Raw genomic sequence first — 12,134 nt, forward strand, 5'->3', positions numbered from 1 at the left:
AGTAAATGCAAGAGTCAGTAATTTCTGTGAGCTGAGAGTTTCTGTGGCTTGCAAAACATATGTATAACTCAAAAGCTACACTTCGGTCTGTGCTTTCACCTTTCTCAACTTGCAGGGCTTTTTCACAGCTCAACAGCTTGTCAGAAAAACTCAGGCAAGGTCACACAGCTGTGCTGCATCAGGTTAGCTTTTGTACACAGAGTAGCTGGACCTCTAAGCTGAGTGTTACAAAACTGAAGTGAATACAGAAATCAGCACATCGTGATGAAGATCCAGTCAACTTTCTTTGCCTATTTGAATATGGAGAACAGAAGAGGGCAGAAATATGGTACCAGCAAAAGAAGATTAACTTCAAGGATTTAGCATTAATACTTATTAATTAATCAGTACTATCTTAACAGTAATGAATGTCAATTAATTTGTACTTGAAATTATCTTGTATAGAAATCTAATCTGAAATAAGACTGAGTTACTGCTGTTGTAATGTGAACAAAATGCTCACTTTCAAGTGTTGCAAGGTGTCTTGATGGATGCTTGCACTGTTTTCCAGACTGACATTTCTGCTCATTTCAAGTACATTCTCCAAAACATAATTTTAAATTAATCCTTGTTCTTGGCCTTGAGAGTTTTTCTGTGAGCATCACAGTGCTCTTCAAATTTAGAATACAACCTTTAAATGGGTTTTAAGTATACTTCCTTACGATTTTAGAGAGTGATTGCTCAATTACAGTGACTCCATTCTGAGTTCAGATTTCTGAACTCTGTAGGTTTTTGTGGTTTATTTTTTAGTTTTCCCATGTCTTGCACATGGATTATCTGTTTAATATCTATTTTAGATCAGATTCCATGCTAATATAGAGAGACCATGTAACACCATATTTGATGAAAGAACATAAATCTTCTCATATCAGTAGTTTATATATCATAGATTCATAGAATGTCCTGAGTTGGAAGGACCCACAGAGATCATTGAGGCCAACTCCTGTCCCTGCACAGACAACCCCAAAATTTACACCAGATCTCTGAGGGTGTTGTCCAACTGCTTCTTGAATAGCGTCAGGCTTGGCACCGTGACTGCCTCCCTGGGGAGCCTGTTCCAGTGCTCCACCACCCTCTGGGTGAAGAACCTTTTCCTAATATCCAACCTAAACCTCCCCTGGCACATCTTCCTGCCATTGCCTCGGGTCCCGTCATTGGTCACCAGAGAGAAGAGATCAGCGCCTGCTCCTCCTCCTGCCCTTGTGAGGAAGCTGTAGACCGCGATGAGGTCTGCACTCAGTTTCCTCTTCTCAAGGCTGAACAAACCAAGTGACTTTAGCTGCTCCTCATACACTACCCCTCTAAACCTTTCACCAACTTTGTGGCCCCTCTCTGGTCACTCTCTAGTAGCTTTGTATCCTTAATATACTGCGGCGCCAAAACCTGCACACAATACTCAAGGTGAGGCAGCATCAGTGCAGAGTAGAGTGGGACAATCCCCTTCCGCGACTGGCTGCAACGCACTGCCTGATGCACCCCAGGACATGGTTGGCCCTCTTGGCTGCCAGGGCACAGAGTTGGCTCACGTTCAGCTTGCTGTTGACCAGAACCCCCAGGTCCCTCTCTGCAGAACTGCTCTCCAGCCTCTCGTTCCCCTGTCTGTCTGTACATCTAGGGTTGCCGTGCCCCAGGTGTAAAATTCGGCACTTGCCCTTGTTAAACTTCATACTGTTGGTGATTGTCCAGCTCTCCAGTCTGTCCAGATCTCTCTGCAGGCCCTCTCTGCCCTCGAGAGTGTCAACAACTCCTCCCAATTTTGTATCTTCAGCAAACATTTTTAGTATTCCTTCCACTCCTGCATCCAAGTCGTTTATGAAGAGATTAAAGAGTACTGGCCCCAAGATGGATCCTTGCAGAACCCCACAAGTGACTCGTCGCCATCCCAACATAACCCCATTTATAACCATTTGAGGCCAACCCATCAGCCAGTTGCTCACCCATTGCATTACGTGTTTATCCAGCTGTATGTTGGATATTTTGTCCAGGAGGATACTGTGAGAGACAGTATCAATAGCTTTACTGAAATCCAAGAAGGTCACATCGTCTGGCTTTCCTTGGTCAGCTAGGTGGGTAACCTTGTCATAGAAGGAAATCAAGTTTGTTAGGCAGGACTTTCCCCTGGTGAACCTGTGCTGGCTGGGACCAATGACTGTTGTTTTTCAGGTGTTTTCAATAACTCCCAGAATAATCTCCATAATTTTGCAGGCGCAGAAGTGAAACTGTGACTGTTCAGATTAATAATCTGGCAATGTCTAGTATAATGATGGCAATGTAGGGTATGAGTAGTTTGATCAAGAGATAGCTTAGAAAGACCATTTGAAGACTTGAAGATTTGAAGGTACGCTGATATTCCTAGGAGACCAGGGTCTTTGGTGAGATGTACAGACAACAATCTGGAAACTGGAGTAATAGTAAATTGTGTACTTGTCCATGGACAAGTAGATGTGTCTAAGTTTGCCATTCTTTGCTTATTTTGAGATTCAGAGTATTTGCTTTTCCCTACTGGAAGCAACTTTAATGACTTCACTGCATATTTCTTTGGGTTTCTTAGGGTTTATCTGTTTGCTTATTTGAAACTTCATCTTAAACTGGGTGTGCAAAACACAACACCCTGCCTAGACGAAAGTGTACTCAGACAAGAGGATGACTGATGGTAAAGTATATACGAAAGCAACCAGGGGTGGCTATGTGCACACAAAAGCTTGTTGGTTCCCCTCCATCTGCTGGCAGCAGTGCAGACCTGTGAGCAGCTAAAAGTGCAAGTTCTCAGCAGAAATGAGTATTTTGTCTGTCAGCAGCTCTACATGAAGTCTTATCTGTTCATTAAGCTTTCTTGTGATTAGGCTAATCTGCCAGGAAAGTGTTGTTCCTGATAGATCCTGTTCCCATCATTAAGACTCCTGTGAATAGAGCTGCAGCCATTACTCAGGCCTATATGTACTCACCACATACCAGTCAGCCTACTGTGCTTCACATTGCTTTAATTTCCAGTTAAATATGCATGTCTACATTGAAATAAGAATGTATCATGGCAAATAATAATCTAGCATTTGCTGACATTTTAGTGCCCATCTTTGCAGTCAAGGTAAACTCTGCATTGTGCCAATAATAATAATAATCAAATGGGACCTTCCGAGGCTGTTCTGTGGCTTCACCCGTTTTCCTTGGAGGTCCATTGAGCAATGGTTCTTCCCAAAGTGTTACTGCTGCAGAAACACCTGTGATAACTGTTGGTAATAATTGTACTAATGCACTGTGAAAATTCAGTGTTCAGTAGCTGTAATTATGAGAGTAAGGACTTTCAGCTAGTAGGGTTACCTAATTGACTAGAAAAATTCTCAAACTGTAATATTTGTTTTAATAGGCTTATCTTGTTGAGACAAAGGGGGAAATATAGGCTTTCTACAGATGACACATGGAATTGATATTATGAATATTTCACTGTTCCACTGAATTTTTATTCTCTCATCTTAAGCTTCAGTTTTATTTTTATAAATAGCTTCCATAACTCCTTGTTTCCTCACCTTTGAATTTCCATTGTTTTCCTATCATCTATGCTAAATTTTCTTATTTTGAAATTTGAGGTAGTAAAAATCCTTTAGCATAGTGATAAAATTGCCCTTCTCCCAGTGATTAAATTAAGAATGTCTCTAAACAGATTTTTCTAGATGGACACAGATGGCAGGTTTGTGAAACTTGGCATAAACTTTACCTTCTTTATTGAGAATTGGTAGTTAGGGGAGACGAAAGAAGCTCATGGAATGTTATAAATTCATTTCTGAGCATGTCTGAAGGACATCTGTTCAGGTTTAAGAAAGCTGAACAAAGCTCCAACCATTCAGTACATCACTGGTCACTCTGTACCTGCAGCTGTCTGCTTTCAGACAGTTGTTCCCCCTTGCATGTGAAGGATTTGTAAATGTCTCCATGAATTATGTGAAGCAATATCTTCCAGGAAATCTCAAGAGGCAGAAAATTTCAGGTTAATGTAATTTTGAGAGATTTAGCAATTTTTGTTGAATTTACGACATTATCAATATTCTTCTAAACAAAAAAAGCAAAACCCTCAGCACTACATAGTCTGGAAATACCAGTGCTGGACAGAAAGACAAATAGAATATATGACAGTTATCTATTACTAGCTTCATATTACAATGAAGAAATCTGTACAGGCAGTGAATCAAAGCAGAAAGATGGTATCTCTGCATCACTGTCCTTACATTTACATGTATTCAAATACCTCAGTATTTGCTTTCATATACAACAGATATTTATTGATTAAATGACAACTCCAAAAACACATCCTGAAGATAACCTAAAAAAGACTGACCAAGTAAAAACAATTAGACAAAAATGAGCAAATTTATATATGCAAAAACAATGTGGTTTTTATATTTTCCTCTGTAGCAATGTCTAAAAGAGTACCAGACAGTCTAGTCACATGCCGAGGAGCTATAAAGAAATGTAAATCAAAGTAAAAAAAGGACGTTGTCTAATATTGCTAATAAGTTTAAAACATGAAGTCTGTTCATTTTTTTGGTCCAATAACAGTAAACCTCTCAATGAAAACAGATCCAGAATATCACTGTGTGATAGTAACACTTTTTCAAAATGTGTCTTTGTTATTGTTGTTGTTGTTATAGAATCAGCATAGGTATGATAACAGCTACCAGTGTGAGGTGACATGATGAACAAATGTTTCATATGTGAAGCTCAACGTTATTGATCTTTGTGGGTACTTTGGGTATACAATAGTAGTCCAGAGATGAGTAGACCATTATGGTGCAGTCATTCAATTTCTATCTAAATTATCCTGCAAAAGTGCCAGCTTTGCATTAACCTGGAGAAAAAAAAAATATTATATAGCCTCACTTTCCTTCCTCTTTAGCCAGTAGGATCTCATATTTCTATGGAGGCACCTATCTCAGAAATTTGCCCATTTTAGCCTCAGAACAATTATTTATTGAATGGGGATAGCTCAATGTCTAAGTCCCTGCCATGGAGAATTGTCAGGCACATTAACAGAATTACATCAAACTATTAAAATTATTACTATTTGAATAGCAATTAATTCCTGGTGTATGTTTGTGAAGTATTCTTTTTGTTTCATGTTTAATCTTTTTGTTTTCACTTCCAGGAACTGGAGTTTTCCAACCTGTTTGCAGTCCTTCACTGTATCCACTCATTCTTTGCAGCCAAAGTGGCTTGTTTGGACCCTTTGTATGTAGGCAGTCAAGCCACAGCTTCTGCTGCTCCCACAACTTCTGGTACTGGCAAATTAAAGTATACTACTTGACATCTCACATTATAGCACTGCCACTTAACAACAAGACATAACAATGTATAAATATTCATAAGAAGTATACTGTTGGTGAACGATTTACATGGAAACCAATCCTGGAGGCAAGACAACTTGCAGCATCAGCAGATAAATGGTCACGAGGGATCATAAATTCATCTCTGTTCTGCAAGACATCAGTAAATAATCCTAGTTGAAACCCCAAAATAGGATGGATATGCTTTTAGTATGATCTATTTGTACTTACATAGTGCTTTAAGCAACGCTGGAAGCAAAGGAATAAATGGTGAAATGAAGCACTTCAGTATTTAATAAAATTTTCAAATTGCTGTAATAATACACAAATAGAATTGTCAATTCCCTGTTTTCAGATGTTTTTTATGACAATATACTAAACTCTGAACATGAACTTAATGTCCAATCATTATATTATAAATTACGTAAGAGCAAGCAACAAGCATATAGTACATGGCGACAAGGAGATAAGCATGAAAAGGCATTTGTGTAAGTATCTCCTCAAATAAGAAAGCACTTTAAGCACTGTTGTAAATCCTTACTTTTGTCCATACATGGAGTCATGCTACTTTTTCTATTACGTTCCTTTAGTCTAACAATAACAACAACAAACATATAGCCATATTGGACTGATACATTTAAATAATAATATAAAAAAAACCAAACCCACCCAAGTAACAAAAAGCAAAACACCTTTCCATGAGCAAGTCTCTTTCTTCAAGTAAAAATAATGTGATATGAATTTAATTTTAATTACAAATTAAGTGCAAGGGTGTAAAATATCACGTCTGGTATGTATTTCCTCCCTTTTCTTCTGTCAAGAATTAAATTCTGTAAATCTAATAGGCTTTGTTCACAAGGCTTAGCTGTTGAATTTGTTTCAGAGACAATCCACCTAATACATTGTTTCTATGTGTAACCTTGATTTCACATCATAAGTAAAACCTCTGTTCCACTCAGGCTCTCAACAAAATAGACATTCTACCTTATGCTTAAAAAAATGAGTCCACCCTTTGAATTCTTAATAATATTTTTTTTCTTTGAATATTGTCAGTAAAAGACAGGAATAAATTAAATAACCTGCAAAGAATAGATAACAGAGTGCACAATGTCTTTGTATGTTAAGAATATTACATCACTCTGGACCACATACTGGTTCCAGAGTACCATTCAATCATGAAGTCTGATAGACTTGTAAATTTAAAATAAATAACTTTATTTAAAAATAATTTTGCAAAATAATTTAATTTTATGCTATTGCACACATCAGTGGACATGGAAAAATGGTGGGAGCATGTGTGGGATATAGCTGGAACAACAGAAAAAGTGGGGGATTTTTTTTTGCCAGAGAGGGTAAAAGAACTGCAGTAAGAACAGTTAGTGCAGCTAGTTTGTGCATAACATTTTAAATAGTACTTTGTGGGGTTTTTGTTTATCATATTGAAATCAAAATTTCTTTTTATTTTTTTTCTCCCCTGCTTAGACTAGTTATAAAAGCACATAGCACGTAAGGTTTATGGACACTCTGCCTTGTTTAGCAGAAAGACTAATTCTGTCACATCCCTTTCTACATATTACGGTAATTAAAACTTCAGAAGTGAAGCCAGAGTAAAGCTTTTTCGAAATGGGAACAATTCAAAATGCAAGGCAGGGACAAAAGATGAATGAACTGTAGGGGCAAATTGTGTCTCTGTTTTTTTTGCTTTGTATTAGAAGTATTTGGATTTATGTGTGTGAGAGTATCCTTGCCTTGAAGTATAGCTCATCACACTTGATACTAGTTCCAAATAATCTGAAAATATATTTTCTGGGGACTCTTTTATCACTGTCAAATGACTTTCAGTACATGCTTACTTCTTATTGGTACACATCCAAGGGTTACACATTTATTTTCCATGCTAAATACAGTGGAATGATCTCATAATCCAGCTATTAAATTCTTTAACTGTCATCAAAATGCAATATTTTCATAGTCATCATCGTGTGTTTGTTTATGTGAACTGTCCCTAAATAATGGGGTCACATCCTGGTCTCTGACCGACATGTAAAACAACAGCGGCTGTCCGTGGGATCTCAAGTCTGTTCCTGAGAGACTACAAACCCCAGATATTTTGAATCCAAAGCTGCAACAGTCTAAGGGGTTTAACGGTGATGACTCAGGCACTGTCCTTGTCAAGAAAGCATATACTGGAAACACAAATTTGACAGAGCACTGACAACGCTGAAAACAGAAGCCTGATATTTGTCAATGATAGTTCTCCTCTGTGCTCCCAAGTCATCTCCTTCCTTTTAGTGTGTGGCTGTGACACTCAGCTATCACAGCGTTGGCATGTGCTAACACCTCAGTAAATGTTCTTCTGGCAGTGGCGGAATCTGCAACTACTCAGCTGCCAGTTGAATGTTTTAGCTTCAACCGTTCATGCTACGTGCACTGTTGTACCACTGAAACTGAGAGTTGTTTAAGGGACGTTGTTTAATGTGATTAAATGAACATAACATTTACCCAAACCAGCAGAAAGTATGTCCTTGCAAATTACTGCAGATTAAGGGATTCCGTGATATGAAAGCCCCCAAAACAAATTAAAAAAAAATTGCTCCTTGTGCAGAACTGAGCTAATGACATGAACTTTTGGGACTCCACCAGGGTATCCTAGAGATAGATCTCTGTCAAGTATTCTGTTTGTAGAACTGCTGTGTTCATCGATGAGGCTTTTGTAACCGGGCATTAAATATGCAACATTTGAGAGACAAACATTAGCCTGCAAATTGATTTTGTTTGTTTTTCTAAACCCCTATATTTCAAAGAGGTAAACTGGTGGACTTAATCAATACTTTTGTTTTCAAGAAGATGAAAGTGATCTTGAGAGAATATAAAATGTCATAGCCTTGACTGCAGGTCAGTGTTGGTTTGTAAATGCAGCAGGGGTTTCTGCACTGACCTCACAGAATATTCAGAAGTGACTCTGCTTCCAGGCCTGCCCTTTTAGAGCAAGTTGGTTGGGAATTCAGTCTTGAACCAAAGAGGGAAAATTTTAAACCGTGTGATATAACTAATCCTGAAATAGCAAAATATAATTTACAAACATATTAAATGGCTATATTTTTCATTTAAATACCTACAGGATATTCCCATTTAAAGCATAGGGAACTTCATAAGCATATGCCAAAGCCCAGGCTTTATGTTGCAGCCTCTCATTTCACACATAATCTATAATGAATACAAGTATTTTGTAAGTTAACACAGCCCAGTGACAATGAAAAAACACAATTACAATGAGCTACAAGCTTTTGCTAAAATTCTGTATGCAAGTGAAAAAAATATATTTTAACAAAAAAGAGCAAACCAACAAACCCATAGCATAAAATGTAATTTGTTCTCTTTATGTCATGATGTTCTTAAATAAGTTTAATAAAAAAATTTCTTTATAGTACTGTGCCTATTGAAGTGATGTTATATATTATACCAAAAATATGTACTCTTAAGTATAACTAAATATATTTGTTTTGATTTACTTTGCTTTATGATGGAAATTTTAGATTATCTCACCTTCACAGAACTAATCATATGCTAGGTTATAGTGTTAACATAATTTTATTATGAAAGTGTTATCAATTTGAATACATGTTATTCTGGATTTCATCAGTGAATTAATATGTTTCATTTCCTATACCTGTTTATAAATACAGTTCCAGATTTTCAAAAGAGCTTTGCATTCCTGTAGCATGAAGGCACCTTTGAAATAAAAACCAGGATATTTTTAAATATTGGCCATTTTATTTAGTTAATGAAGTGCAGCAAGAAGTTTGTGGAGACAAACTAGACATAAGTGGGTTATTTTTTAAAACCAGTAATTTGAAATTCTGTCTATTCAAAAGAATTAATAAGAATACAAACCAATAATAAACAGCATCAAAATGCTTTGAGATGAGAATAATGAAAAAAATTTTCCAAATTAGTCCTTGATTCCACAAAAAATACCTTTATTTTATGCACATAGACTTTATCAGAACACTTCAAAGTGGACAGTTAAACATGACTAGGTAGTTATCAGTACAGCAGCCTATGACTTTAAATGTGATTTGGTTTATTCAATGCCTTAAGACATTTCTTACATCAAACAAAATATTAAAAAAGCTGAAGATCTTGTGAATGTACAGTTGCTGCCCTCAGAAATTCAGCAGCTTTGCTACATATTGTCTAAGTACCCTCAAGTATTCTTTATGCCAAAAAGAAAGACCAGTTTTCATTCTGGTATGGCAATTCCAAGGAATCTTTTGGAAAATGTATTTTTATTAATATTAAACACTTGTCCTTGTATTGCACTTTCCATTTCCTTACAGGGTCTGGTCTCTGAAAAAGTGTAGTGTCTGAAGATAAGTTTAAGCTGATTTTAAAATGTTCCACCGTGGGCGTTATGAGTCCGGACTTCGGACTCACACCTCTGACCCATTCTGCATGATGGGAAACATGAGGCACTCACTCACGCTCCCAAAATTTAAGTACCTGTCTTAGATGCCTAAGGTAGGACTTGCAACTCTCAAAAGGGAAACGTAAGGTAGGAAAGTAGCTTAGGATCTCTGAACGCCCTTTTGTGTGTGTCTGTCCTTAAGGAGCTAGAGGTGCTTCTGCGTTAGTGTTCTCATTTTATCAGGAATGTGCTTTTGAAGGCAGGCTCCTGCCTGCTGCCACTCACTGTGCTATTGTCCCTATCACAGAGCTGTTGTTAAGCACATGAACTGGGTTTTTAGGGTGACACTAAATGAGCATCACACCTATATGAGTTCCAGGTCCTGATGGGCTTTCAGACCATGGGGCACAACTGAAATGAGTCCAGAGGTAAAAAACAAACGTCTGAGATACTAATGGCACCGCTGCCAGCTCCTGGTGCCAGCTGTTTCCATCTCTGCAGCAGCTGCTGCTCATGCACTGTGGGTACTTGCAGGACCCTAGAAAGATGAGCTCGCAGTGTAGCCCACCAGAGCTCAATGCCTGAAGGGGGATGCTGCTCTGTGGCAAGGGGCAGAATGAAGCTGAAGAAATCTGATGGGTGCCCAGGGCAGGTTGTTCCACATCACCTTTTTCCCTCACCACCACGGGACAGTACTGACAGCAAGCAGGCCACCCCGTGCTGGTCAGCCCTCTCCCAGGTGCAGAGTGCTTTCTCCCTGTCTACAGCAAATACACACCTCACCCTCTTTGCTCAGACAGGCGGCAAAACCATACTCTCTGCTACATAACAGCGCCTCTAAACCTCTTATACAGTCAGGGGACAGTATTAAGGATTATGGCAAGGGCATCCATGTACCAGTAAGAGTGATTGAGTGTGTGATTAACATTCAGGGTAAAGAAAATGAAGTGATATCTGAGCTTAAGTGCTCTTCTGACTTGGAGTGTTCGTAAGTGCAATTTTAGTATTTTCCTGGAATAAGGTCTGTCCTGTCAACACATGCCTACTTGCCTGGCTCCATTTTCAGGAAGTTTAGCAGAGGTAGCATTTCATATTCTGTTGGAATCATAGAGAAAAGCATAGAAATACTGGAATAAAAATAAATTTATTTGGATTCTGGATATTTTTACAGTATTTTAATCTATTAAAATACATTGAACGATGTAAAACTAAATGCTTTCATTTACATAACCTAGTCAGTATTCACTATGGTATATATGCCTTCCACTTTCAACAACTTTCTCCACATGAATCCCAACTATATATTATAGAAATTATTTTATTATTCAGTATATACTAATATATAATACATAGTGTGTGTGTGTATGTGTGTATGTGTGTATGTGTGTATATTAGTATATACTAATGGAAGATATTCAGTATATATTAATGGAAGTTACATATTAGGCACAACTATAAAACAGAAGCATAAATCCATGAAGCTTTACATTTAAAAACTTAATCTTATAATACTATAAAGAAAAATATGTATATTAGTCGAAGAAATTGCTATTTTTGCAGGATATGCAAAATCTGGATATATGATAATAAATTGATAAACATTAACTGATTTACTATTTCATACCTCCAGGAACTTTGATTTTTTAATTATTCTTATCCCTTTAGCATATTTACAATATATGTCATAAGTTTTAATTTGTTATGGATAAAAATGACTGAAAAATATAATAGAAAGTGCTATATATTTTATAAATATTAAAAATTTAAGAAAAACTATTCAAATTATTTATTTAATTTTTAGTTATGGTTTTGTGGTTGTTTGTGTATGTATTTGTGACAAACATAAGGCACCTAGTTGTTTAAGCTCATTAATGTACCACTAATAAAATGCTCTCTTCTGTTTTGTTTTTGTTATGTTTTGTTTTTGTTTCTTTTTTGTAATGGAACATAACAAAAAAAAAAGAAAATAAATACTTTTCTAACTAATATTTCGCATCCAGTCATACAGTGTATGAGTTTTATATCATTGAAAGTCAAGTCTGAGAGATGAAGAAAATACTTGAAGACCCTGGGGTGGTAAGGTTATTTCCCAACACCATGTTCAACTGTTTATTTAATAGAAATGATGATTCCTTACTTGTATGATCATTTCCACAAGGCCATACACCCACTTAAAGTCTGACTAGGATTTTGGAAGTATCTGCCTCTCCCCTGGCTATGAAGTTCACCTACAACCACCAGGTCATTTTACCATTGATATTTAATTGTTTAGTGTTGGTTGCATGAACTTGGGCTTGATTTTGCAGTGATTGAAGGCATTTTTTGATACAACTTTGCAATCAAACAACTTTCAAACAGTGCTGTACCTACTA

The 12,134-nt window shown here is 37.0% G+C and overlaps 1 protein-coding gene across 5 annotated transcripts in view; it reads left to right on the plus strand.

Annotated features, from left to right (window-relative positions):
- Nucleotides 1-11,738, plus strand: part of SNTG1 (syntrophin gamma 1) — a 352,865-nt gene extending 341,127 nt beyond the window's left edge. For 3 of the 5 annotated variants that reach the window (XM_075085000.1, XM_075084999.1, XM_075085001.1), the window contains one exon: nucleotides 5,177-11,737. In XM_075085000.1, coding sequence (XP_074941101.1) covers nucleotides 5,177-5,335 — 159 coding nt within the window. In that variant the 3' untranslated portion in view covers nucleotides 5,336-11,737. Of the gene's footprint in view, nucleotides 1-5,176 lie in introns of all 5 variants that reach the window. The other 2 variants (XM_075085002.1, XM_075085003.1) reach the window with 1 other exon arrangement.
- The last annotated feature ends 396 nt before the right edge of the window (nucleotides 11,739-12,134 follow it).

The sequence above is a fragment of the Phalacrocorax aristotelis genome, chromosome 2, assembly GCF_949628215.1.
Source record: "Phalacrocorax aristotelis chromosome 2, bGulAri2.1, whole genome shotgun sequence".
Taxonomy (NCBI): Eukaryota; Metazoa; Chordata; class Aves; order Suliformes; family Phalacrocoracidae; genus Phalacrocorax; species Phalacrocorax aristotelis.